At 41.3% G+C, this 27,167-nt stretch overlaps 1 protein-coding gene across 2 annotated transcripts in view; it reads right to left on the bottom strand.

The window, feature by feature from the left end:
• The window catches only part of camkva (CaM kinase-like vesicle-associated a), a 231,384-nt gene that overhangs the window by 49,328 nt on the left and 154,889 nt on the right, over positions 1–27,167 (bottom strand). For both annotated transcript variants that reach the window (XM_063067719.1, XM_063067720.1), the window contains exon 5: positions 179–317. In XM_063067719.1, coding sequence (XP_062923789.1) covers positions 179–317 — 139 coding nt within the window. The remainder of the gene's footprint in view (positions 1–178; positions 318–27,167) is intronic.

Here is a 27,167-nt window from a genome sequence, read left to right as displayed (position 1 = left end):
TAATTACTAACAGTGCATTGAGGATGGCCGGAAGGGATTTGAAAATTAGTCTCTTAAAGGGATAGTCATACTGAGGCCAGTCATACTGAGGCTCTTCTTACCTGGTGAAAATAAGTTAATGCAAATCCACTTTAGAAAAGGGCAGTGAGAGGCACTGGTTAATTTAGACATCCATTACCTTCAGATTTCTGTGCACAATCTTGAGGGAATGCAGGTAGGCAACAGCCTCCAGTACTTGTCTGATCACGTTGCTGGTATCCCGTTCTGAATAATATCCTTGGTCCAGAATCCAGTCAAAAACCTCCCGACCTGTGGCACTGAAGTAAATACTAAGAGTTAATAATGGATTTCAACCAAAATTTTCAGAGTGGCAGCAGGGGGATGTGTTCCAAAGTTCCTGCAAGGCACTCTCAAAAAGAAGCCTCAATAGTTGATGTTTATTTAAGCACTTTTGATAACCACTTAAAAGAAAATTAAAACAAGGATAAAAATAATTAATCCATCACACCGGTTGTGACAGGTGACATGATTCACCAGCTCTGTCAATGTGTCATTCCTTTGCACACATCATTGAGTATCATGTAGATTTTGTTTCCATGACAACACCTGCCCTTTCAAAATCACCAGTGCCATTAACAGTATCTGAACAACAAAGAGTAGAGCTTTATTCCACATACAAAATGCTATAGGAACTCAGCAGGTCAAACAGCATCTATGGAAAGGAATAAAGAGCTGACATTTCAGTGTCCTCAAAATTTAAGAGAAATTTACTTAGGTACTTGGATGGGAGAGGTATGGAGACCTGTGGTCCAGGTGCAGGTCAATGGGACTAAGCAGATTAATAGATCAGTATGGACTGGACGGGTCAAGGGCCTGTTTATTTGCTGCAGTGTTCTATGATTCTAATATATTCTGTATAAACACAAGATATTCTGTAGATGCAGAAAATACAGAATAGCATGCTCAAGGTGCTGGAGGAACTCAGCAAGTCAGGCAGCAACCACAGAGGGGAATTAACAGTCAACATTTCAGGCTGAGACCCTTTGACAGTACTGGAAAGGTAAGGGGAAGAAGCTAGAATAAGAAGGTGGGGGGAGGGGAGGGAGGGAGAATCAAGTGAGAAGCTGGGAGGTGATAGGTGGAAAAGTTAAAGTGCTGAAGAAGAAGGAATCTGATAGGAGAGGAGACTAGGTATGGGAACAAAGGAAGGAGGAGGGGCACTAGGGAGAGGTGAGGAGAAGGGAACAGGTAAGAGGGGAGCCAGAATAGGAAATGGAAAAAGAAAGGTACAGAGAGGGGTGAAATAACTGAAGTCAGAGCTTAGCTCAAGTGAACATTGCAGTAGCTTAAAAGGTGCCAATCATTCACCAGCCAGTGACATTATTTACATTTATAAGGTCTGGGCATTGCTGACAAGGCCAGCATTTAATCCCTAATTACCCCGAAGAAGGTGGTGGTGGGTGGCATGTAGAGTGCACTCTTTACACTGCCAGCTGTAAGATCGGGGTTCAATTCCCACTATTCCCTCTTACTGTGTGGATTTCCTCTGGATGCTCCACCCACATTCCAAAAGTGCATGGATTAGAGTTAGTGAGTAGTAGGGATACTGGGATGACTAAATCACATGTGAAAATAAATTATTGTTGCTGGCCTATATCCTGACCTTTGGAGAGCGGTAGTGATAGGGGACTCAATAGTCCGAGGAACAGACAGGAGATTTTGTGGATGTGAACAGGATGGTATGTTGCCTCTCAGGTGCCAGGATCAGGGATGGCTCAGATCACATCCATAGTATTTTAGAGAGGGAGGAAGACCAGCCTGATATCTTGGCACATATTGGTACCAATGATACAGGAAGGAAAACAATGATAAAGAGAGAATTTAGAGAGCTAGGCAGAAAGATGAGAAGCAACACCACCAGGATAGTACTTCCTGGATTTCTACCTGTGCCACTTGCTAGTGATTTGGCAGATAACTGCGTGGCTGAGAAGCTGGTGCAGAGGGGCAGGGCTTCAGGTTCTTGGATCAATGGCATCTCTTCTGGGGGTGGAATGACCTGCACAAAAGTGGCAGGTTACACCTGAACCCGAGGGGAACCAATATTCTCATGGGCAGGTTTGTTAGAGCTGTTGAGGAGGGTTTAAACTAATTTGGCAGGGGGTGGGAACCAGAATGAAGGGACCCAGGATAGGACAGATGGTAAGAAAGCAAAGATAGCACGCAGTCAGACTGTCAGGAAGGGCAGGCAGATGACAGGACAAAATTACAGCCAACAGGGTTGGTACCAGTGCATTAAGGATGCAGAATCAAAATGAGTAGCAAATACAGTACTGGAAGTATTATATCTCAATGTACGGAGTATAAGAAATAAGGTGGATGATCTTGCTGCACTATTATAGATTTTCAGGTATGATGTGGCCATCACTGAATCATGGCTGAAGGATGGTTGTAGTTGGGAGCTGAATGTTCAGGGTTACACATGTATTGGAGGGATAGGAAGGTAGCATGGGGGTGGTGTGGCTCTGCTGTTAAAGGATGGTATCACATCAGTAGAAAAATGTCACATAAGATCGGAAGATGTTAAATCCTTGTGGGTTGAGTTAAGAAACTGAAAGGGTAAAAGGACCCTGATTGTAATTATATACAGGTCTCCCAACAGTAGCTGGGATGTGGACTACAGATTACAACAGGAAATCAAATAGGCGTGTCAAAAGGGCAATGTTATGATCGTCAAGGGAGATTTTAACATGTAGATTGTTTGGAAAAATCAGCTTGGTAATGGATCTCAAGAATTTGTTGAATGCCTACAAGATGGCTTTTTAGAGCAGTTTGTCGAAGATCCCACTAGAGCATCAGCTATACTGGATTGGGTGTTATGTAATGAAATAGAGGAAGTTAGGGAGCTTAAGGTAAAGGAGCTCTTAGGAAACAGTGATCACAATATGATTGAGTTCAACTTGAAATTTGAAGGGAGAAAGTAAAGTCTGATGTAACAATATTTCAGTGGAGTAAAGGAAATTACAGTGGTATGAGAGAGGAGGTGGCCAAAGTAAATCGGAAGGAGCTGCTGGCAGGGATGACAACAGAGCAGCAATGGCGTGAGTTTCTGGGAAAAATGAGGAAGGTGCAGACAGATGTATTCCAAAAACTAAGAAATTCTCAAATTGCAAAATAGTACAACCATGCTGACAAGAAAAGTCAAAGCTAATGTAAAATCAAAAGAGAGGGCATACAACAAAGGAAAAATTAGTGGGAAGATAGAGGATTGGGAAGCTTTTAAAAGCCTACAGAGAGCGACTAAAAGAAGCATTAGAAGGGAAAAGATAAAATATGAAACCAAGCTAGCTAACAAAATAAAAGTGCATGTTAAAAGCTTTTCCAAGTAATGTAAAAAATAAAAGGGAGATGTGACTGTTAGTAAATGAGGCCAGAGAAATAATAATGGTGGACAATGAGGAGGCAGCTGAACAAAATGAGTATTTTGCATCAGTCTTCACTGTGGAAGACACTAGCAATGTGCCAGATTTTGTACTATATGAAGAAAGAGAAGTGTGTGCGGTTACTTTTACAAGGGAGAAGGTACTCAAAAAACTGGAGCTCTAAGGTTACATAACTCACCCTGACCAGAGGAACTGCACCCTAGGGTTCTAAAAGAGGTGGCGGTAGAGATTTGTGGCGGCATTAGCAATGATCTATAAATCATTGGACTCTGATGTGGTGCCAGAGGACTGGAAAATTGCAAATGTCACTCCAATCTTTAAGAATAGAGAAAGGCAGCAGAAAGGAAATTTAGACCAGTTAGCCTGACCTCAGTGATTGGGAAGATGCTAGAGACAATTGTTAAGGATGAGGTTATGGAGTACTTGATGAGACAGGACAAGATAGAACAAAGTCGGCATGGTTACCTTCAGGGAAAATCCTGCCTGACAAACCTGTAGGAATTCTTTGAGGAGATTACAAATAGGATAGATAAAGGGGATGCAAGGTATCACACATCAGGCTGTTTACCAAGTTAAGAGCCCACAGTATTATAGGAAAGTTACTGACATGGTTAGAGTATTGGCTGATTGGTAGGAGGAAATGAGTAGGAATAAAAAGATCCTCGTCAAGTTGGCTGTCAGTAACTAGTGTTGTTCTGCAGGGGTCAGTGTTTGGACTGCTTTTTATCCTGTACATCGATGATTTAGATGATGGAATAGATGGTTTTGTTTTTCAGTTTGCAGATGATACAAGATTTGGTGGAGGGGCAGGTACTATTGAGGAAATAGATAGGCTGCAGAAGGACTTAGACTGATTAGGAGAATGGGCAAGAAAGTGGCAAATGAAATGCAATGTTGGGAAATGCATGGTCATGCACCTTGGTAGTAGAAATAAATATGCAGACTATTTTCTAAACAGGGAGAAAATCCAAAAATCTGAGATGCAAAGGGACTTGGGAACCCTTGTGCAGAACACCCTATAGGTTAAGCTGTAGGTAGAGTCTGTGGTGACGAAGTCAAATGCAATGTTAGCATTCATTTCAAAAGGTCTTTGACAGCAGGGATGTGATGCTGAGGTTTTATAAAGCACTGGTGAGGCCTCAATTTGAGTATTGTGAACAGTTTTGGGCTCCTCATCTAAGAAAAGATGTGCTGGCATTAGGAAGTGTCCAGAGGCGGTTCACAAGGATGATTCCAGGAATGAAAGGGTTATCCTACGAGGAACGTTTGATGGCTCTGTGTCTGTATGCTGGAATTTGGAAGGATGAGGGGGGATCTTATTGAAACCTTTCGAATGTTGAAAGGCTTAGACAGAGTAGATATGGGAAGGATGTTTCCCATGGTGGGGGAGTCAACCCCATTTCCTGGACTTTTCCCCGTAACCTTTGATGCCATGTCCAGTCAAGAACCTATCCATCTCTGCCTTAAATACACCCAGCGACCTGGCCTCCACAGCTGCATGTGGCAACAAATTGCAGAAATTTACCACGCTTTGGTTAAAGAAATTTCTCCGCATCTCTGTTTTGAAAAGGCACCCCTCTATCCTGAGGCTGTGCCCTCTTGTCCTAAACTCTCCCACCATGGGAAACATCGTTTTCACATCTACTCTGTCTAGGCCTCTCATCATTTGAAAGGTTTCATTGAGATCCCACCTAATTCTTTTAAATTCCAGCGAATACAGACCGAGAGCCATCAAACGTTCCTTGTATGATAACCGTTTCATTCCTGGAATCTTCCTTGTGAACCTCCGCTGGACCCACTCCAATGCCAGCACATCTTTTCTAAGATGAGGGGTCCAAAACTGTACAGAATACTCAGGGTGAGGTCTCACCAGTGCCTTATAAAGCCTCAGCATCACATCCTTGCTCTTGTATTCTAGACCTCTTGAAATGAATGCTAACATGGCATTTACCTTCTTCACCACTGACTCAACTTGGAAGTTAACCTTTAGGGTGTTCTGCACAAGGACACCCAAGTCCCTTTGCTTCTCAGATTTTTGGATTTTCTCCCCATTTAGACACTAGTCCACAATTTATTTCTACTACTAAAGTGCATGACCATGCATTTTCAAGCATAGTATTTCGTTTGCCACTTTCTTACCCATTCTCCTAAACTGTCTAAGTCATTCTGCAACACACATCAAAGTTGTTGGTGAACGCAGCAGGCTGGGCAGCATCTCTAGGAAGAGGTACAGTCGACGTTTCAGGCCGAGACGCTTCGTCAGGACTAACTGACTGCTTCCTGAGATGCTGCCCGGCCTGCTGTGTTCACCAGCAACTTTAATGTGTGTTGCTTGAATTTCCAGCATCTGCAAAATTCCTGCTGTTTAAGTCATTCTGCAGCCTGCCTGTCTCCTCAACACTACCTTCGTATCATCTGCAAACTTGGCAACAAAGCCATCTATTCCATCATCTAAATCATTTATATACAGCATAAACAGAAGTCCCAACACCGACCCCTGTGGAACACCACTAGTCACCAGCAGCCAACCAGAAAAGGATCCTTTTATTCCCACTTGCTGCCTCCTACCAATCAGCCAAAGTTAGTAACTTTCCTGTCATGCCCTGGGCTCTTAACTTGGTAAGCAGCCTCATGTGTGGCATCTTGTCAAAGACTTTCTGAAAGTCCAACTATTCAACATCCACTGCATCCCCTTTATCTATCCTACTTGTAATCTCCTAAAAGAATTCCAACAGGTTCATCAGGCAGGATTCACCCTGAGGGAAACCATGCTGACTTTGTACTATCTTGTCTTGTCTTACCATCATCTCATCCTTAACAACTGACTCTAACATTTTCCCAACCACTGAGGTCAGGTTAACTGGTCTATAATTTCCTTTCTGCTGTCTTTCTCCTTTCTTAAAGAGTGGAGTGACATTTGCAATTTTCCAGTCCTCTGGCACCATGCCAGAGTCCAATAATTTTTGAAAGATCATCTCTAATGCCACCACGATCACTAACACTACCTCTTTCAGAACTCTAGGGTGCAGTTCCTCTGGTATGGATGGCCTACGTACCTTTAGATCTTTTAGCTTTTTGAGCACCTTTTCTCTTATAATTGTAACTGCACCCACTTCTCTTCCTTCACACTACAATATCAGGATTATTGCTAGTGTCTTCCACAGTGAAGACTGATGCAGAAACTCATTTAATTCATCAGCCATCTCCTTGTACCCCATTATTATTTCTCCTGCCTCATTTTCTAGTGGTCCTATGTCCACTTTCATTTCTCTTTTTTTTTGTAATTTTTTTTATTGAAATTCAGCATCATACAAACATTTCTATAAGATGTATTTCAGATACTGTATGTATATATCATATATTCATGTTTGCCAGAAATCTCCACAAAGTATTTATCTGAGGTATACACTTATAGAAAAGAAAGAAAAGAAAGAACTAACAAAAGGAAAACTATGCACAAGTAGGGAGTGATCTTTTTGTTACAACATAATCATTGATTTGTGAGAATAAAATCAGGCCTATGGGGTGTTATGTAGTTAAACCATTTTTCCCAGTATGAATCAAATTGTTCCAATTTATGATTCACAGATGCTGTTATCTTCTCCATTTTGTAAATGTCCATTGTAATTTCCATACATACATTTAGAGTTGGGCTCTCCTGTGATAACCATTTCCTGGTAAGAGTCTTTTTACCAGCCCCCAGCAGTATATTCATTAAATATTTATCTCTTTTCAACCATTCTTAAGGTATATACCCAAAATATATGGTCTTACTTTCTAAGGGTATTTCACATTTAAAAATGTCCTGTAGGGCATTATGTATCCCATGCCAATAGTCTTTGATAACGGGGCAATCCCAGAAAATATGGTAATAGTTTGCATTTTGATTTCCACAATTTCTCCAGCAAACAGGGAGGTTACTATCAATATGGGATTTCTGAGAGGGTGTAATAAAACATCTTATCAAGTTTTTCCACCCAAACTCCCTCCATTTCTGTGACTAGTACACTTCCATTGATATCTCCATATTATTGTCCATTCTTCATGAGATATGGTTATCCCTCCTTCCTTCTCCCATTTTGTTTTAATGTATGAAATCAAGTGTGTTTTAAGATTTGACAGACCCTTATACACCCTTGAAATGATTCTACTGCCATTATCTGAATTATATGCTTTTCTAAACAGTTCTATCAAACATGTACTTGCCTTGGTTACATTTTTCACCCTCCTATTAACATAATGTCGCATCTGCAAATGCCGATAAAGATCTTGTTTTTCTAATAGGTGTTTCTCTTTAAGCATTTCAAAACTGAACAGTGTTCTTTCTTTCATTATATTGCATAGAACTGTTATTCCTTTAGCTGTCCAGTCCTTAAATCTAGCATCCAGTTTATTTGGTGTAAAATACGAGTCATATGCACACCATTTAAGAATCTCTTTTATTTTTAACGTACTTGAAAAAAACTTTTACTATCCAATTTGATATTATTTGCTAGCTTGATTTCAGATTTCATCTTTTCTTTTCTAATGATTTTTTTAGTTGCTCCCTGTAGATTTTTTAAAACTTCCCAATTCTGTATCTTCCCACTAATTTTTGTTTTATTGCATGCCCTTCCTTTTGCTTTTACAGTAGCTTTGACTTTCCTTGTCAGCTGTGGCTGTACTATTTTACCATTTGAGTATTTCTTCATTTATGGAATACACATGTCCTGCATCTTCCTCATTTTTCTCAGAAACTCACACCATTGCTGCTCTGCTGACATCCCTGCCAGCAGCTCCTTCCAATTTACTTTGGCCACCTCCTCTCTCATACCACTGTAATTTCCCTCACTCTACTGAAATACTGCTACGTTAGACTTTACGTTCTCTCTATCAAAGTTCAAGTTGAACTCAATCGTATTGCGATCACTGATTCCTAAGTGTTCTTTTACCTTAAGCTCCCTAATCGGCTCCAGTTCATTACATAACACCCAATCCAGTATAGCTGATCCCCTAGTAGGCTCAACGACAAACTGCTCTAAAAAACCATCTCATAGGCATTCAACAAACTCACTCTTTTGAGATCCATTATCAACCTGATTTTCCCAATCAACCTGCATGTTAAAATCTCTCATGACTACCATAACATAGCTCTTTTGACTCACCTTTTCTATTCCACTGCTCTATTCTCTCTACAACCATGACTGTGTGGCTCGACATAGCTCAAATACCATCTATAAATTTGCTGATGATACAACCATTGTTGGTAGAATGTCAGTTGGTGCCAAGAGAGCATACAGGAATGAGATATGCCAACTAGTGGAGTGGTGTCCCAGCAACAACCTGGCACTCAACATCAGTAAGACAAAAGAACTGATCGTATACTTCAGGAAGGGTAAGATGAAGGAACACATACCAATCCTCATAGAGGGATCAGAAGTGGAGAGAGTGAGCAGTTTCAAGTTCCCGGGTGTCAGGATCTCTGAAGATCTAACCTGCTCCCAACGTATCGATGCAGTTATAAAGAAGGCAAGACAATGACTGTACTTCATTTGGAGTTTGAAGAGATTTGGTATGTCAACAAATACACTCAAAAACTTCTATAGATGTACCTTGGAGAGTATTCTGACAGGCTGCATCACTGTCTGGTGTGGGAATGGGGACTACTGCACAGGACCGAAAGAAGCTGCAGAGGGTTGTAAATTTAGTGGGCTCCATCTTGGGTACTAGCCTACAAAGTACCCAGGACATCTTCAAGGAGTGATGTCTCAGAAAGGCAGCTTCCATTATGAAGGACCTCCAGCAGCCAGGGCATGCCCTTTTCTCACTTTTAACATCAGGTAGGAGGTACAGAAGCCTGAAGGCACACACTCAGCGATTCAGGAATAGCTTCTTTCCCTCTGCCATCTGATTCCTAAATGGATATTGAACCCTTGAACACTACCTCACTTTTTTAATATATATTTCTGTTTTTGCATGATTTTGATCTATTCAATATACATATACTGTAATTGATTTATTTATTATTATTTTAGATTTTTTTCCTTCTGTATTATGCATTGCATTGAACTGTTGCTGCTAAGTTAACAAATTTCACAACACATGCCAGTGATAATAAATCTGATTCTGATTCTGATTCCTGTTGTAATCTGTGGACCACCTCCCAGCCACTGTTGGGAGGCCTGTAGCCATCAAGGTCCTTTTACCCTTGCAGTTTCTTAACTCAACCCACAAGGATTTAACATCTTCCAATCCTATGTCACATCTTTCAACTGATTTAATGCCATTCTTTACCAGTAGAATCGCACCACCTACTCTGCCTACCTTCCTATCCCTCCGATACAACATATAACCTTGGTCATTCAGCTCCCAACTACAACCATCCTTCAGCCATGATTTAGTGATGGCTACAACATCCTACCTGGCAATCTGTAATAGTACAACAAGATCTTCCACCTTATTTTTTATACTATGCGCATTTAGATACAACACCTTGAGGACCGTATTTGCTATCCTTTCTGATTCTGCATCCCTAATATTTTGATACTCGGCCTTTTGGCTGCAACTAAGTCCCATCACCTGTCTTTGTCTTTGTTTTTTTGCACTAAAGGTTTTTTCGTAGTTTTATTTTCACTTAACAGTCTAATTTACATTCCATGAGTTGTCTGTACTAATGTGTGTGTGTGATGCTGCAAGCAAGTTTTTCAGTGTACTGTACCTCACTATGCTTGTGCACAGGATAATAAATGGTAGTGTAGTGGTTAGTCTAACACTATTCAGCGCCAGCAATCCAGGTTCAATTCCTGCCGCCACCCGTAATGAATTTGTACATTTTTCCCATGAGCGCATGGGTACCTTCCCACATTTGGTAGATGTACGGTTTAGCATTAGTAAGTTGTGGGCATGCTATGTGTGTGCCAGAAATGTAGTGACATTTGAAGCTGCCTCCCCAGTACATCCACAGACTCTGTTGGTTGATGACACAAGTGATACATTTCACAGTATGTTTCGATACTTTAATGTACATGTGACAAATAAAGCTCATCTCTTTAAACATGACTTAAATTGACTTGGCTGTCATGATAACATCTGTCTACTTGGGCATAGCTGCAGCTGTTTGGAAATCAGAATTTTCTCCCCAGTTTCTTCTGTTCAGTGGATAAATGGGATTTCCAGCTACTATCATTTCTGTTACCTGCACAGTATAAATACACTTGTACATGATTTTTTATATCTGTTAATGTAAAAGTAATTGTTACAATTATACACACAAAATGTACAATTTTGTGTAGGTCGGGCAGTATCTATGGGAAAAATAAAGAACCGATGTTTCAGGCCGCGTCCCTTCTTCAGGACTTAATAAATGTATAATAGTTACAAGTAATTGTTTTAGCTTCAGCATCTTCCAAAAGGCTATGTGAAAATGCAGCACATGTTCTATACACCTGTGGACTGCCTGTTACAACTCTATATGGCACCGATTACGTTTTTAATGATGTGCATCATTTATAGACAATTTATTTACGAGAAATTGACTCTACTATCAAAGGAGGATCACTTAAACAATCTAACTTATGGCCCAATGTAAATAAAGTCTTTAACCTTTACTCTCAGCACTTATCATAGTTCTGTTAGGCAATGCAATTGATTTGAAAGGTTAAGCTGTGGCATACTATATGAACGCCTGTTGCGTTCACCAGCACTTTTTGTGTGTGTTACACTCTATGAATGTTCACTTTGAGTTGATGGAAATGTATACTGTCGGGGCACGTCTCTGCCATTAGGAAGTGATTCAGTATTTATAGGATACATCTATAGCACTGCACTGATGTTAATAGCGTGTTATAAAACATTGTCCAAGAGTGAATTGTCTTCAGTTCGTTGCTTATTATTGGTAAGTTATAACAACAGAACTTCTTCCTTAAGACACAATGCCTCTATGTAGGGCAGGTTAGCACTTCAACCAGGAATGAATTTCAACGCAGTTGATTTTGGAACTGTGGTCCCTTCAGTCATGTCAATTGCATTGAGGCTGACACAATAATTAATTCCATTATCATTAAACCACGTGATTACCAGGATAGTAAAACTGAATAGTTTTTATTCTTTATTTATCATTAAGTGATTTGTCTTGTAGTCACATGGCTTAATGATAATCAGAATCATAGTTTTTACACTGACATATTTCGTGAAATTTGTTGTTTTGCTGCAGCAGTACACGGCATATGTAAAACATACCATAAATTACAATGAGCAATATATATTGTTGTTACTGTATATAGTCCAGATCTAGTCTTAGAAGTGTCTTAACAACATTACATTATACCAAACTCAGAAATTCTTTAGTATCATTTTAACAGCTTAGAGTTCTCCAGTTATTGGTGTCAGAAGAAGAGGCTGAATGGTCAAATGCTGTTTAGTTCCTTATGTCTTATTATGTACATTATGTTTCAATCATTAGTAACCTGTCTGCTTATTTCCATACATTCACCCTTGCTTTACATTCAGATTCATATTTATCACATGTACATTGAACACATATGTACATACTACAAACAGTTTCGACACCTTATTACTAGGTACAAAAAGGAACCACTTGCAATAAATATCTGGCATTGCAGGTGGGACAATATGCAGACCACCATGTGAATCCAGATGGTGTTGGCAATACACAGCGATGTTTAGCAAGCATCTCACATAATATTTAGATATACTTCTTCTGAACTACTTTACTGAAATCTGCAGCCTGTAATTTTCCTTATATTGTTAATTGGTTTGTTGTCCATTTTTGTTTGTTGTTTTTCATTGATTCTATTGTGTTTCATTTTTATCTACTGTGAATTCCCACAAGAAAATGAATCTCGGTGGTATATGGTGACATGTATGTACTTTGATAATAAATTTATTTTGAACTTTTACTTTCACCATTGGATGATCATCACTTGTGAGCTAACTGTCTTATTCATCAAAGAACTTACGATCTGAAGAAAAGGGTCTAGTGCTTTCCTGGCGTATAAGACAAATAAAGACTAAATAAATTCTGTGACTTGACATGCCCAGGCCTCATCCCTGATGACGATAGCAGAGTTGGTCATCGAAATGTCAGTTATAGTTGATATCTGTACCCAGCTCGAAGTCTCAGAAGAGTTTATTCGTCTTAACTTACAAACTATTTTTGACAATTCATCAGAAAAATAGGCTAAACTGTGAATAGTAATGCCATTAACTACTGATCTTTAACAATCACCAACAGTAGTTGTTGTGCTTTTGTAACTTGAACTGGCTTTATATGCACACAGTGGCCACTTTATTAGATACTGCCCATGTTCATAGTCTTTTGCTGTAGTAGCCCATCAGTTTCAAGGTTCAGCATGTTATACATTCAGAGATGCTCTTCTGCACACCACTGTTTTAATGTGTGGTTATTTGAGTTACTATCGCCTTCCTGTCAGCTTGAATCAGTCTGGCCATTCTTGTCTACAGAACTGGATGTTTTTTGTTTTTCACACCATTCTCTGTGAACTCAGGAGACTGTCATATGTGAAAATACCAGGGGATCAACAGTTTCTGAGGTATTCAATCCACCCCATCTGGCACCAACAATCATTCTACAGTCAAGTCACCTAGATCACAGTTCTTCCCCCATTGTGATGTTTTGTGTAAACAACAACTGAACCTCTTGAGCATGTCTGCGTGTTTTTATGTATTGAGTGTCATCTGATAAGCTATTTGCATTAATGAGCAGGTATACAAGTGTACCTAATGAAGTGTCCACTGATTGCTAATTTTTTGTGGAATTGAATTGGAAGCTTATATCTGCACAAAATATTTTTAGGAACACCTTCTCCCTCACACCATTAGATTTCTAAAGGATCCATGCAGTCATTAATACTACCTCATTCTTCACCTTTTGCAATATCTTTCGATGTTTCAATGTATATGTGCCAAATAAAGCTAATCTTTAATTTTTATCCAGGGAATTAGGGCAAAGCACAAATTTTGGTCTCAAGAGTAATACCCACATTCCTTAAATGAATTAAAATAATACCTTCCAAATACTGTTTCAATCACTTAATCTTTAATTCATTCAACTGGAGGGTATCTGTTTCCACAATAACTCACTGTCTGTGAATTATGGCAACATTTTTATATAAGTTAAGCTCTTACAGTTGGCCTCCTCTCATGGTCTTCCATTAATCCACTCCATCTGTTCCATTGCATTTTTGGAAATCTTCAACAATACCTTCCAAATCGATTTGAAATAAATGCTGCCAGCAACCAACACTCCATCCCCATGGCAACATGATAATTTTAGCTCTTGAGAAAATATTACTTTCCAAATTTACACTTCGTCCTCATTAAGATGACGGATGTCAGTCGGGAAAGAGGGAGCATATAACTTCAAGTATCGTAGGCTAACTTGGGCTATCATTGAACACGAGACAGAAACAGAAAAGTATTGACAACAGCTTTGGCACTCCTGAAACAATCATATTTACCATGGAGTGAGATTGGCTATTTATTCTGAGCTGAAACTGGTCTGACCTACGTTTCTGGCTGTTGGTAGGTAGGACAGCACAGTGGCATAGTGGTAGAGCTACTCGCTTACAGCTCCAGAGACAGGGCTCAGTTCTGATCTCTGGTGCTGTCTATGTTGAGTTTGCACGTTCTCCCTGTGACTGCATGGTTTTCCTCTATGTGCTCTGGTTTCCTTCCAGCTCCTAAATTTGTGTGGCTTAGTACTTGAATAAGTGAGTGATAGAATTATGTGGGAGCTTCTGGGAATGAGGGGAAATAGAATCAGTGTAAACAGATACTTGATAGTCAAAATGGACCAAGAAGCTTATTTCCATGCCGTATGGCTCTATGGTTGACTCCAGTAATCTTCTGAAGTTCCACTCAACTATACAAATGGAGTTGTCTCAATATGAGTTCTCATAAGATAAAAATATTCAGATTCAGAATCAGGTTTAACATTACTGGAAATGTCGTGAAATTTGATAACTTAGCAGTAGCAGGATATTGCGATACATGATATATAGAGAAAACAAAAGTAAATCAATTACACTAAGTATGTGTATACTAAATAGTTAAATTAAAAATAGTGCAAAACAAATAATAAAAGTGAGGTAGTGTTCATGGGTTTAATATCCATTCAGGAATCGGATTTCAGAGGGGAAGAAGCTGTTCCTGAATCACTGAGTGTGTGCCTTCAGGTTTCTGTACCTCCTACCTGATGGAAACAATGAGAAGTGGGCATGTCCTGGGTGATGGGGGTCCTGAATGATAGACGCCACCTTTCTGAGGTACTGCTCCTTGAAGATCTCTTGGATACGAATACTGTGGAGGCTAGAACCCAAGATAGAGCTGACTAGTTTTACAACTTTCTATAGCTCCTTTTGATCCCGTAGTCGCATGCCTCCCCCCACTCCCATACCAGACAGTGACGTAGCCTGTCAGAATGCTTTGCACGGTACATCTGTAGAAGTTTTTGAGTGTTCTAGGTGACAAACCAAATCTCCTCAAACTCTGAATGAAAGATAGCTGCTGTCTTTCCTTCTTTATAGCTGCATTAATATGTTAGGACCAGATTAGATCCTCAGAGATCTTGACATCCAGGAACTTGAAATTGCTCACTCTTCCCACTTCTAATCCTTCTTTGAGGATTGGTTCGTGTTCCCTCGTCCTACCCTTTCTGAAGTCCACAATCGGCTCTTTGGTCTTACTGACGTTGAGGGCAAAGTTGTTACTGTAACACCACTCAGCTAGCTGGTTTATCTCACTCCTGTATGTCCTCTCATCTCCATCTGAGATTCTGCCAACAATGGTTATATCATCAGCAAATGCCTAGCCACACAGTCATGGGTATATAGAGAGTAGAGCAGTGGGTAAGCACACATTGCTGAGGTGCACCAGTGTTTATCGTCAGCAAGGAGGAGATATTATTACCAATCTGCACAGATTGTGATCTTCCAGTTAGGAAATCAAGGATCCAATTGCAGAGGGAGGTACAGAGGCCCAGGTTCTGTAGCTTATTGATCAGAACTGTACGAATGATGGTGTTAAACGCTGAGCTATAGTCAACAAACAGCATCCTGATATAGGTGTTTGTATTGTCCAAGTGATCTAAGGCCATATGAAGAGCCATTAAGAATGTGTCTGCCACAGACTTATTGTGGCAATAGGTAAATTGCAGTGGATCCAAGTCCTTGCTGAGGCAGGAGTTGATTCTAGCCATGACCAACCTCTTAAAAAAACATTTCATTACCATAGATCCTGAGCTCTTTCCAACAGTATATGCCACTTGAATTCAGTTCAATGACTTGGTTGTAGAACCTGTAAGTATAGTATTAGGTACATCTGTACAGCTGCTTGTTATTGCAAAAATCTGATCAGCCAATTATGTGACAGTAACTCAATGCATAAAACGCATGCAGACATAGTCAAGTGGTTCAGTTGTTGTTTAGACCAAATGTCAGAATGGGGAAGAAATATGATCTAAGTGACTTTGACCCTGGTGCCAGAAGGGGTGACTTGAGTAACTCAGAAACTATTAATCTCCTGGGATTTTCATGCAGAACAGTCTCTAGAATTTACAGAGAATGGTGTGAGAAACAAAAAAACATCCAGCGAGTGGCAGTTCTGTGGGTGAAAAAGCCTTGTTAATGAGAGGTTGGAGAGAATGGCTTGACCGGTTCAAGTTGACAAGAAGGTGGCAGTAACTCAAATAACTACATGTTACTACAGTAGTGTCCGGAAGAGCATTTCTGAACCATCAAATCTTGAAGCGGATGGGCTACAGCAGCAAAAGACCACAAGTAAATACTCAGTGGTCACCTTATTAAGTACTGGAGGCAGCTAATAATGTGGTTACTGAGTGTAATTTTCAATAAAATGCAGCTTTCAATGGTGCATGGTTTTTAATGTCGGGAGTACTCTTATACAGTTGATTAATATATAGGACGTTTAATACTTGACCACACAATTGAACTTAGGATTCTTTAAATTTAAATTAAGCTAAATGCCCAGGAGAAACAGATTCAGGACACTGGAAGGTGTACTACTAAACCAGTAGGTGGCAATAAATACATATCTGTCATTATCAATGTACAAGGGCAGAACTCTCCTGACCCATAAGAAACTATCTCTATTCCTTCTTACTGGCAACACTCCAAAGATCATTCAGAGTTCCTGCAAATTAATCTCCAGGCTGCTGCAAGTAACACAGGAGGCTTAAAACATGCTGTAGATGATTCTGTCGTACAAAGCCAAATAGAATCACTAGCAGTGAGATGATGCTCTGAGAACTATCCTTTCGGGTTATGAAGAGTGTGTTAGGGTTTGGGATGGATGTGTTGGCTGACTAATGGCTAATATGAGGGGGCATAATTTTAAGCTGACTGGAGGAAAAGTATAGGAGCGATGTCCAAAGTACAATTTTTACAGAGAGTGGTGGGTGGTGGAATACCTTGCCAGAGGTAGTAGTAGAGACATAAACATTAGGGACGTTTAAGAGACTCTTAGATAGGCACATGAAAGATAGAAAATGGAGGCTATGCAGGAGGGAAGGGGTAGATTGGACAGAGGGGGCCAAAGGACCTGTATTGTGTGCAGTGTTTTATCTTATATGTTCTTGGTATTGGTGGGGGAAAACTGGAAGAGAAGATGATGTGGGTTGAAAGTCCAAACAAACGCAATCAGGCTTATCATGAGTCATTGAATCATACTTTTTCTTCCAGTAATTGACATGGAAAACACTGTTAACAGTTTGAAGCTCATTATTTAAAATGAGACGGGCTAAATACTCCTGTACTGAGAAATACATCGAAGGGTTTCCCTGCGTCTCAGCCAGGAGACCAATCATTATGTATCTCAGTCAGCAGACGGAACAAGTCCTAGTACAGGATGTATACAGAAAAGCCTCAAAAGGTGAGGTCAGCTGCTGTGCCTCATATCTCCAAGGCTGAGTTCAATCTCGACTTCAGAAGTTGTCTGTGAGGAGTTTGCTCATTCTCTCTATGACTCTGTGGGTTCACATCCATGTCCTGAAAATGTGAGGGCTTAATTAGGCACTGTAAATTGCCTCTAACCTGTAGATGAGTGGTTAAGTCTGTGGAGAGTTAAGGCAATGTCTGAAGAATAAAGTGGAAGGGAAATGGATTGGGCTCATTCGTTAATGTGGACTCAGTCTGTTGGTTTGTTTCTGTGCAAGATCTCCCTATGACTCCAATTGCAAAGAAACAGCGATTCCAACAACTACTTAGCGATGGGTATGTTGGTGTTGTGACAATGTTACTGGGATAAAATACAGAGAACTGGACCAGTGCCCTAGAGACATGAGTTGGAATCCCATCACAGCAGGGAGTTTATTCAGATAAACAACCCAGCATTAGTGACAGCAGTGGCGTATCTAACCCCACTTGAAGCGGGGCGCCACTGAGCAGTTTCTATTAAAGTCAGACAAGCCATCCTCAGATAGTGAAAAAAGAATTTTCTTCAGATGTATGATCTGTCTTTGATTATCATGGGTGAGAAGCACTAGGATGGCCTTATTTCAGAGCATTGTGTAAGAAGACCGTGAAACGTTTCTTCACAAAGAAAAAGGAAAGTGGAGCTGAAGGACGGAAGAGTGGAAAGTTCGAGGTGGAGCGCCTGCACCTGCTACAAGTTTGTTAGAATCCAAAGGGGATCAAGTACAAATGCATCACAAGCCGAGGAGGAATTCAAGTCAGATAAATCTGAATATGATGAGATTAAGAGTGAGGCTGCCACAGAGAATGTGGACATGACAGGAGGGGAAGACGATGGTGGGGTGGTGATGTTGAGTTTATTGATGAGATTTTACCTGACGAGATTGAACCTGACGACACTGAACCTGGTGAACTGGATGGTGTCAAAGAGCCTCGAACTGTCATACCAGAAGTGATTGAACAGCATGATATTGGACTTCTGAAGTTCGACAAGGATACTGGAAAAGCAATTCTGCCTGATGTATTGAGAACAGAAATAATAAAGCTGGGTTCGAAGTATTTCCAGAACAGTGAGGGGCTTTTCCTACCAACAAATAACCGCTCAATGAACAAAACTTGACTCAAGAGGAAATTGGGAAATGGTCGTGGTGAGGAAATGACTCGCTCATGGCTGGTCTATTCCCCTTCTAAAAAGTCTGCATTTTGTATCTGTTGTCTTCTCTATTCCCGGTCAGACCATCAATCCTCATTGGAGCAGGAAAGTGGATTCAACCAGTGGAAAGCACCTGAAAGGATTAGTGTTCATGAAAATGCCAAGAATCATCAGGAATGCTTCACACAGTGGAAAGAAATGGAAGGAAATATAGCTGGAAACAGAGGAGTTATTGACACGGTATTTCAGTCACAGATTGAGAAGGAAAAGCAGAAGTGGCGTGATATCTTGATGAGAATCCTTCACTGCATAAAATTCTTTGCGACTCAGAACCTGGCTTTGCGAGGACGCAGCGAGTCACTTCAGCTAGATGATGACTCCAACGTGGGAAATTTCCTTGGCTTACTGAAACTACTAGCCATTTTTGACCCTGTCATAAAAGAACACCTCACTCATTTGGAAAGTCATCCTGGATCCACGTCTTATCTTTCACCGGGTGTCCAGAACTAATTAATCCACATGATGGCATCCACTGTTCGCCAGAGTTTACTGAGAAGCATTCGTAAAGCCAAGTACTATGGTCTTATGTTCGACTCAACTCCTGATCAGGCACACCGTGAGCATATGTCAGAAGTAGTGAGGTATGTGAGGTATGATTTTGAGAGGAAAACAGTCCGTGTTAGAGAGTCCTTGCTTGGTTTTATCCAGATAAACCAGAAGGATGCTGAGAGCTCGGTTAAAGACATCTTGAAACAGCTAGAGAAGGACGAAATGGAGCTTCAGGATTGTCGGTCACAGTGCTACGACAATGCTGCGGTGATGGTTGGACACAGAAGTGGTGTTCATCAAAGAATATGAGAAAAACAACTGGGCTGTGTTTGTGAATTGCGGCAATCAGTCACTCAACTTGGTGGGTATATATGCAGCCAAGCAGGATACACTGGTGGTCACATTTTTTGGAACCATCGAAGCTCTCTACGTGTTCTTCTCTCGTTCAACACAGCGCTGAGAAAATCTCAAAAACGCCGTGCCTGTAGTTGTTAAGTCAGAGTCCGAAACCAGGTGGAGTGCAAGGACAGAAGCAGTGAAACCCGTGCGTCAACAAGTACCTTGAGGAGATACTTCAAGTTCTCCAGGACATGATAGACAATGAAAACGAGATCAAGGAAACAAGAAGTGATGCAAGGCAGCTGTACAACCGCTCGTTGAGTTACGATTTTCTGATTTTGGTAGGATTTTGGAACAAAGTACTCATTCGCATTGACCGTATTCAAAAGAGGCTGCAGGATCCTAGCATGAACTTCCACGATGCTGCCCTGGATTTGAAAGACCTCTGAGATCATTTTTAAGCTGAAAGAGAAGTGTTGGTTAGTGAATCACTCGAAGACGGAGTCGGTCTCTGTCAAGAATTGAATATTGAAGTTGAAAGACGTCAGAGACAAAAGAAACAAACGGCTGATGAGAACTTGAGAGACGCTGGGTTAACAGCTAAGGAGGAAATGGAGGGTCATGAAGGGAACACTCGACCGTCTTCACAAAGAAATGGACGAAAGGTTCGCTCGTTTGCACGACACTGACGCCAAGCTTGGGTTCTTTCTTGATGTCGAGGGACTGTGTTACAGCGCTGACAGTAACGACCTCAAGAAGAAGTGTGAAAATTTGGGCGAATTGTACAGCTCTGATGTTGATGGACAGCAGCTATATGAAGTAATTTTGGATTGCAGAATGTTGCTATCAAGGCGGGTCAACATGAAAATATTAAGAACTGAAGAACTTCTTGAATTTATTGTTCAGTATGGAGATGGGAGTGTCTTCCCCAACCTTCGCATTGATATTCAGAAAATGTTAACCATCGCAGTTTCCATCGCCAGCTGTGAGAGATCATTCAGCAAGTTAAAACTAATACTTTAATATTTGAGAGCCTCCATGGGTCAAGGCAGATTCTGAAACTGAAAAAAACTGACCTTGATCACATCATTGACCAATTTACATCAGTGAAAGCAAGGAAGATGCAGTTATAATTTTCATGTAGTGCCATAATTTGTTAATTAAAAGATTAACGAGCTTGACTTGTATTTTTGAGTTGATATTATGGTAAAGTTATCTAAAAGATGGGTGCCAGATGTTTGGACAGGGGCACAATTTCACTGTTCGCCATAGACGCTATTTTCCGTAGATACACTCCTGAGTGACGGTGACCACAGAGTGTTATTAAAACTCGGCTGCTTCACTAATGTATCATCCCTGCCCCACATTGCACTCCAGATCACACGATCCTTGCAAATATTGGACTCCAGATCCCTACCCTACATTGAGCTCCATATCCCTACCCTACATTGTACTTTAGATCTCTGTCCCACATTGGAATCCAGACCATATCCCAGCCCATATTGTAACTCCAGATCCCTGCTCCATATTGCACTCCAGAATGCACCATCTCTGCCCTACATTGGACTTCAGAATCCTGCCCTATGTTGGATTCCAGATTACACTATCCTTGCTATACATTGAACTCAAGTTCCCACCATCCCTGCCCTACATTGGATTTTAAACCTGCAATCCTTGTCCTATATTGGACTTTAGATCCCACAATCCCTGTCCTGCATTAGATGTCAGGTCCCACCATCCCTGTCCTACATTGGACTTCAGGCCCCCCATCAACTTCTACATTGGACTCCAAATTCTACCATCCCTGTCCTACACTGGACACCAGGTTCCACCATACATGACCTACATTGGCACCAGGTCCCAACATCCCTGCCCTGCATTGGACTTCAGACTCAGCATCCCTGCACTACTTGGACTTCTGATTCACCATCGCTCACATGCATTGGGCTTCAGAACCCTGCCCTACATTGGACTTCAGACCCTCCATCTCTGACCTACATTGCTCATGTATGGGCAATTAATATCAGCCATCTCAGTGATCTGCATATCTAGTACTGAACAGCATGAGTAGAAGCAGGAGTCAGCCATTTGATTCCTAAGCCTACTCCCTCTTTCAAAAAGATCATTGTTGATCGACTTCTGTACCGTTTTCTTGCCTAAACTTTTGACTCCTGTCATATCCAGAAATCTATCACTGAGTGTTAGGTTCTCTGGAACAGGAACTTAGAAAGATTCACCAGCCTCTGTGTGAAGAAATTTCTCCTTATATTGGTTCAAAATAGTAAACACCTTATTTAGAGACAGTTGCAGTTAATGGTCAATATTCTTCTTGGATCTACTGTAAGGAGCTTTCGAAGAATTTTGCACATGTATGTTTCAATATGGTCATGTCTTATTCTTTTGTCTCTGGTCTACATGGTCTCTGAGCAGCATGGTAGCGTTGTGGTTAGCATAATGTTTTACAACGCCAACTGTAAGATGGGGGTCCAATTCCAGCTGCTGTCTGTAAGGAGTTTATACGTTCTCCCTGCGACCATGTCGGCTTCCTTCAGATGTTTCGGTTTCCTCCCACATTCCAAAGACGTGCGGGTTAGGGTCAGTAAGTTGTGGGCATGGTCTTTTGGCACTGGAAGTGTGGTGACACTTGCAGGCTACCCCAGCACATCCTTGACATAAACAACACACTTCACTGTATCAACACACATCAAAGTTGCTGGTGAACGCAGCAGGCCAAGCAGCATCTGTAGGAAGAGGTGCAGTCGACGTTTCAGGCCGAGACCCTTCGTCAGGACTAACTGAAGGAAGAGTGAGTAAGGGATTTGAAAGTTGGAGGGGGAGGTGGAGATCCAAAATGATAGGAGAAGACAGGAGGGGGAGGGATAGAGCCGAGAGCTGGACAGGTGATAGGCAAACGGGGATACAAGAGGATCATGGGACAGGAGGTCCGGGAAGAAAGACAAGGGGGGGGGGTGACCCAGAGGATGGGCAAGAGGTATATTCAGAGGGACAGAGGGAGAAAAAGGAGAGTGAGAGAAAGAATGTGTGCATAAAAATGAGTAACAGATGGGGTACGAGGGGGAGGTGGGGCCTTAGCGGAAGTTAGAGAAGTCGATGTTCATGCCATCAGGTTGGAGGCTACCCAGACGGAATATAAGGTGTTGTTCCTCCAACCTGAGTGTGGCTTCATCTTTATAGTAGAGGAGGCCGTGGATAGACATGTCAGAATGGGAATGGGATGTGGAATTAAAATGTGTGGCCACTGGGAGATCCTGCTTTCTCTGGCGGACAGAGCATAGATGTTCAGCAAAGCGGTCTCCCAGTCTGCGTCGGGTCTCGCCAATATATAAAAGGCCACATCGGGAGCACCGGACGCAGTATATCACCCCAGTTGACTCACAGGTAAAGTGATGCCTCACCTGGAAGGACTGTTTGGGGCCCTGAGTGGTGGTAAGGGAGGAAGTGTAAGGGCATGTGTAGCACTTGTTCCGCTTACATGGATAAGTGCCAGGAGGGAGATCAGTGGGGAGGGATGGGGGGGACGAATGGACAAGGGAGTTGTGTAGGGAGCGATCCCTGCGGAATGCAGAGAGAGGGGGGGAGGGAAAGATGTGCTTAGTGGTGGGATCCCGTTGGAGGTGGCGGAAGTTACGGAGAATAATATGTTGGACCCGGAGGCTGGTGGGGTGGTAGGTGAGGACCAGGGGAACCCTATTCCTAGTGGGGTGGTGGGAGGATGGAGTGAGAGCAGATGTACGTGAAATGGGGGAGATGCGTTTAAGAGCAGAGTTGATAGTGGAGGAAGGGAAGCCCCTTTCTTTAAAAAAGGAAGACATCTCCCTCGTCCTAGAATGAAAAGCCTCATCCTGAGACCAGATGCGGCGGAGACGGAGGAATTGCGAGAAGGGGATGGCGTTTTTGCAAGAGACAGGGTGAGAAGAGGAATAGTCCAGATAGCTGTGAGAGTCAGTAGGCTTATAGTAGACATCAGTGGATAAGCTGTCTCCAGAGACAGAGACAGAAAGATCGAGAAAGGGGAGGGAGGTGTCGGAAATGGACCAGGTAAACTTGAGGGCAGGGTGAAAGTTGGAGGCAAAGTTAATAAAGTCAACGAGTTCTTCATGCGTGCAGGAAGCAGCGCCAATGCAGTCGTCGATGTAGCGAAGGAAAAGTGGGGGACAGATACCAGAATAGGCATGGAACATAGATTGTTCCACAAACCCAACAAAAAGGCAGGCATAGCTAGGACCCATACGGGTGCCCATAGCTGCACCTTTAGTTTGGAGGAAGTGGGAGGAGCCAAAGGAGAAATTATTAAGAGTTAGGACTAATTCCGCTAGATGGAGCAGAGTGGTGGTAGAGGGGAACTGATTAGGTCTGGAATCCAAAAAGAAGCGTAGAGCTTTGAGACCTTCCTGATGGGGGATGGAAGTATATAAAGACTGGACATCCATGGTGAAAATAAAGCGGTGGGGGCCAGGGAACTTAAAATCATCGAAAAGTTTAAGAGTGTGAGAAGTGTCATGAACATAGGTCGGAAGGGATTGAATAAGGGGTGATAAAACAGTGTCGAGGTATGCAGAAATGAGTTTGGTGGGGCAGGAGCAAGCTGAGACAATAGGTCGGCCAGGACAGGCAGGTTTGTGGATCTTGGGTAGGAGGTAGAAACGGGAAGTGCGGGGTGTGGGAACTATAAGGTTGGTAGCAGTGGATGGGAGATCCCCTGAGCGGATAAAGTCGGTGATGGTGTGGGAGACATGGCCTGGTGCTCCTTAGTGGGGTCATGATCGAGGGGTAAATAAGAGGAGGTATCCGCGAGTTGTCGCTGTGCCTCGGCAAGGTAGAGGTCAGTACGCCAGACTACAACAGCACCCCCCTTATCGGCGGGTTTCTTTAAATCTTTTTATTGAGTAAGTATACAAAAAAGGTAAGCCATATAAACATTAATACAATGTTAAAGTATAATAAAATTCCAAAAGATAACAATACCAAAAAGAAAATACTACAAACAATGTAATTTAAGCATAAGAAACCAAGATAACATAATAGTATACTAAATTTTATATATATCAATGGAAAAAAAAGAAAAAAAAACCCCCAAAAAAAAACCCACCGTGCAGCTAACTAAAAGCAAGGCAAAGCAATGGGCTAACTTGAAACCAAACAGAGTTAAACTTAAAATCACGTCCTCAATCCCGACCTCCATTAAAAACAGTGAAAAAAAAACAAGAAGGGTAAATATTACATTAAATGAAAATATCGAATAAAAGGTCCCCAAATCTGTTCAAATTTAAATGAAGAATCATAAAGGTTACTTCTAATTTTCTCCAAATTCAAACATAAAATCGTCTGAGAAAACCAAAAAAAGGTAGTTGGAGCATTAAGCTCTTTCCAATGTTGTAAAATACATCTTTTCGCCATTAAAGTAAGAAATGCAATCATTCTACGGGCTGAAGGGGAAAGATTACTAGAAATTTTAGGTAGTCCAAAGATAGCAGTAATAGGGTGAGGAGAGATATCTATATTTAATACCTTAGAAATAATATTGAAAATATCTCTCCAAAAAGTTTCCAAAGTAGGGCAAGACCAAAACATATGAGTTAAAGAGGCTATCTGCCCCGAACATCTATCACAGAAAGGATTAATATGCGAGTAAAAACGCGCTAACTTATCTTTGGACATATGTGCTCTATGAACCACTTTAAATTGAATTAGGGAATGTTTAGCACAAATAGAGGAAGTATTAACTAATTGTAAAATCTGCCCCCAATCATCCACAGAAATGGTAAGCCCCAATTCCTGTTCCCAATCTACCCTAATCTTATCAAATGGAGCTTTCCTAAGTTTCATAATAATATTATAAATCATAGCCGATGCACCTTTCTGACATGGATTAAGGTTAATTATCGAATCTAAAATATATATAGGAGGAAGCATTGGAAAGGAAGAAAGTATAGTACTTAGGAAATTTCTAACTTGTAAATATCTAAAAAAATGTATTCTTGATAAGTTATATTTATTAGATAATTGTTCAAAAGACATAAGGGAACCATCTAAAAATAAATCCAAAAACCGTAAAATACCCTTAGTCTTCCAAGTTTGAAAAGCGCGATCCGTAAAAGAGGGAGGAAAAAATATGTTACCTAAAATAGGAATCGCTAACCCGAATTGATTAAGATCAAAAAATTTTCTGAATTGAAACCAAATGCGCAAAGCATATTTAACTATCGGGTTAGAGACCTGCTTAAGACGTTTCGAATCAAAAGGAAGAGAGGAACCTAAAATAGAACCAAGTGTATAACCCTGAACAGATTGTAATTCCAATGCTACCCATTTAGGAATAGATAGTATGTCCTGATCAAGTAACCAAAATTTCATATGTCGAATATTAATAGCCCAATAATAAAATCTAAAGTTAGGTAATGCTAAACCTCCATCTCTCTTAGCTTTCTGTAAATGTATTTTACCCAGTCTCGGATTCTTATTCTGCCAAATAAATGAAGAAATTTTAGAGTCAACTTTATCAAAAAAAGATTTAGGAACGAAAATTGGTAATGCCTGAAACACATATAAAAATTTTGGCAAAAAAAACATCTTAACTGCATTAATACGACCAATCAAAGTTAAATATAAGGGAAACCATTTAGATGAAAGTTGAGTAATATGGTCTATTAATGGTAAAAAGTTAGTCTTAAATAAATCTTTATGTTTACAAGTAATTTTAATCCCAAGATATGAAAAGTAATTATTAATCAATTTAAATGGAAATTTATAATATAAGGGAAAATGTTTATTAATCGGAAAAAGTTCACTCTTACTAAGATTTAATTTATAACCTGAGAAAAGACCAAATTGTGCTAATAACTCTAAAACAGCAGGAATGGATCTCTCAGGATTAGAAATATATAAAAGTAGGCGGGTTTAATAATAAGGTTAGGATTAGTGCGGAGGGAGTGGAGAGCAGAGCGTTCCGAAGGAGTGAGGTTGGAATGGGGACAAGGTGCGGTGAAGTCGAGACGGTTGATGTCCCGTCGGCAGTTAGCAATAAAGAGATCCAGAGCAGGCAGAAGACCAGAGTGGGGTGTCCATGAAGAAGAGGAGGGTTGAAGACGGGAGAAGGGGTCATCGGTGGGGGTGGAAGAGTCCTTGCCGAAGAAGTAGGCTCGGAGACGGAGACGGCGGAAGAAAAATTCCGCATCGTGGCAAACACGGAGCTCGCTGAGGTGTGGGCGAAGGGGGACAAACGTGAGGCCCTTACTGAGAACAGAACGTTCTGCCTCCGACAGTTGAAGGTCGGAGGGGATGGTAAAGACCCGGCACGGATGAGAGCTGGGATCAGAGTAAGAGGGGGGAGGCTGGTGGTGTCAGTAGAGAGGGGAGGGTTGGGGTGAGAGGAAGATGGAGCCTCTGAGGGCCCAGGAGTTGATGGTGGGATCTGAGGAAGACGGGGCTGCGGAGTGGTGGTGGGGGAAGGGGAGACGGGAGTCACAATAGCAGCACATAAAGACTGGAGTTCAAGGCTGGAGTCGCAGTTGGTGGTTGCGCAATCACTTCGAATGTGTCCATGGTCGTTAACATACACTTCACTGTATGTTTTGATGTTTCAATGTACGTGCAACAAATAAAGTTAATAAATCCATAAGACATAGGAGCCATTCAGTCCATTGAGTCTGCTCCACCATTCCATCATGGCTGATCCTGGATCCCATTCAAACCCATGCACTTGCCTTCTGCCCATAT

Source organism: Mobula hypostoma, chromosome 15, assembly GCF_963921235.1.
Source record: "Mobula hypostoma chromosome 15, sMobHyp1.1, whole genome shotgun sequence".
NCBI lineage: Eukaryota > Metazoa > Chordata > Chondrichthyes > Myliobatiformes > Myliobatidae > Mobula > Mobula hypostoma.
The sequence above is the reverse complement of the archived record's forward strand: the minus strand, read 5'-3'. Positions and strand labels throughout refer to the sequence as shown.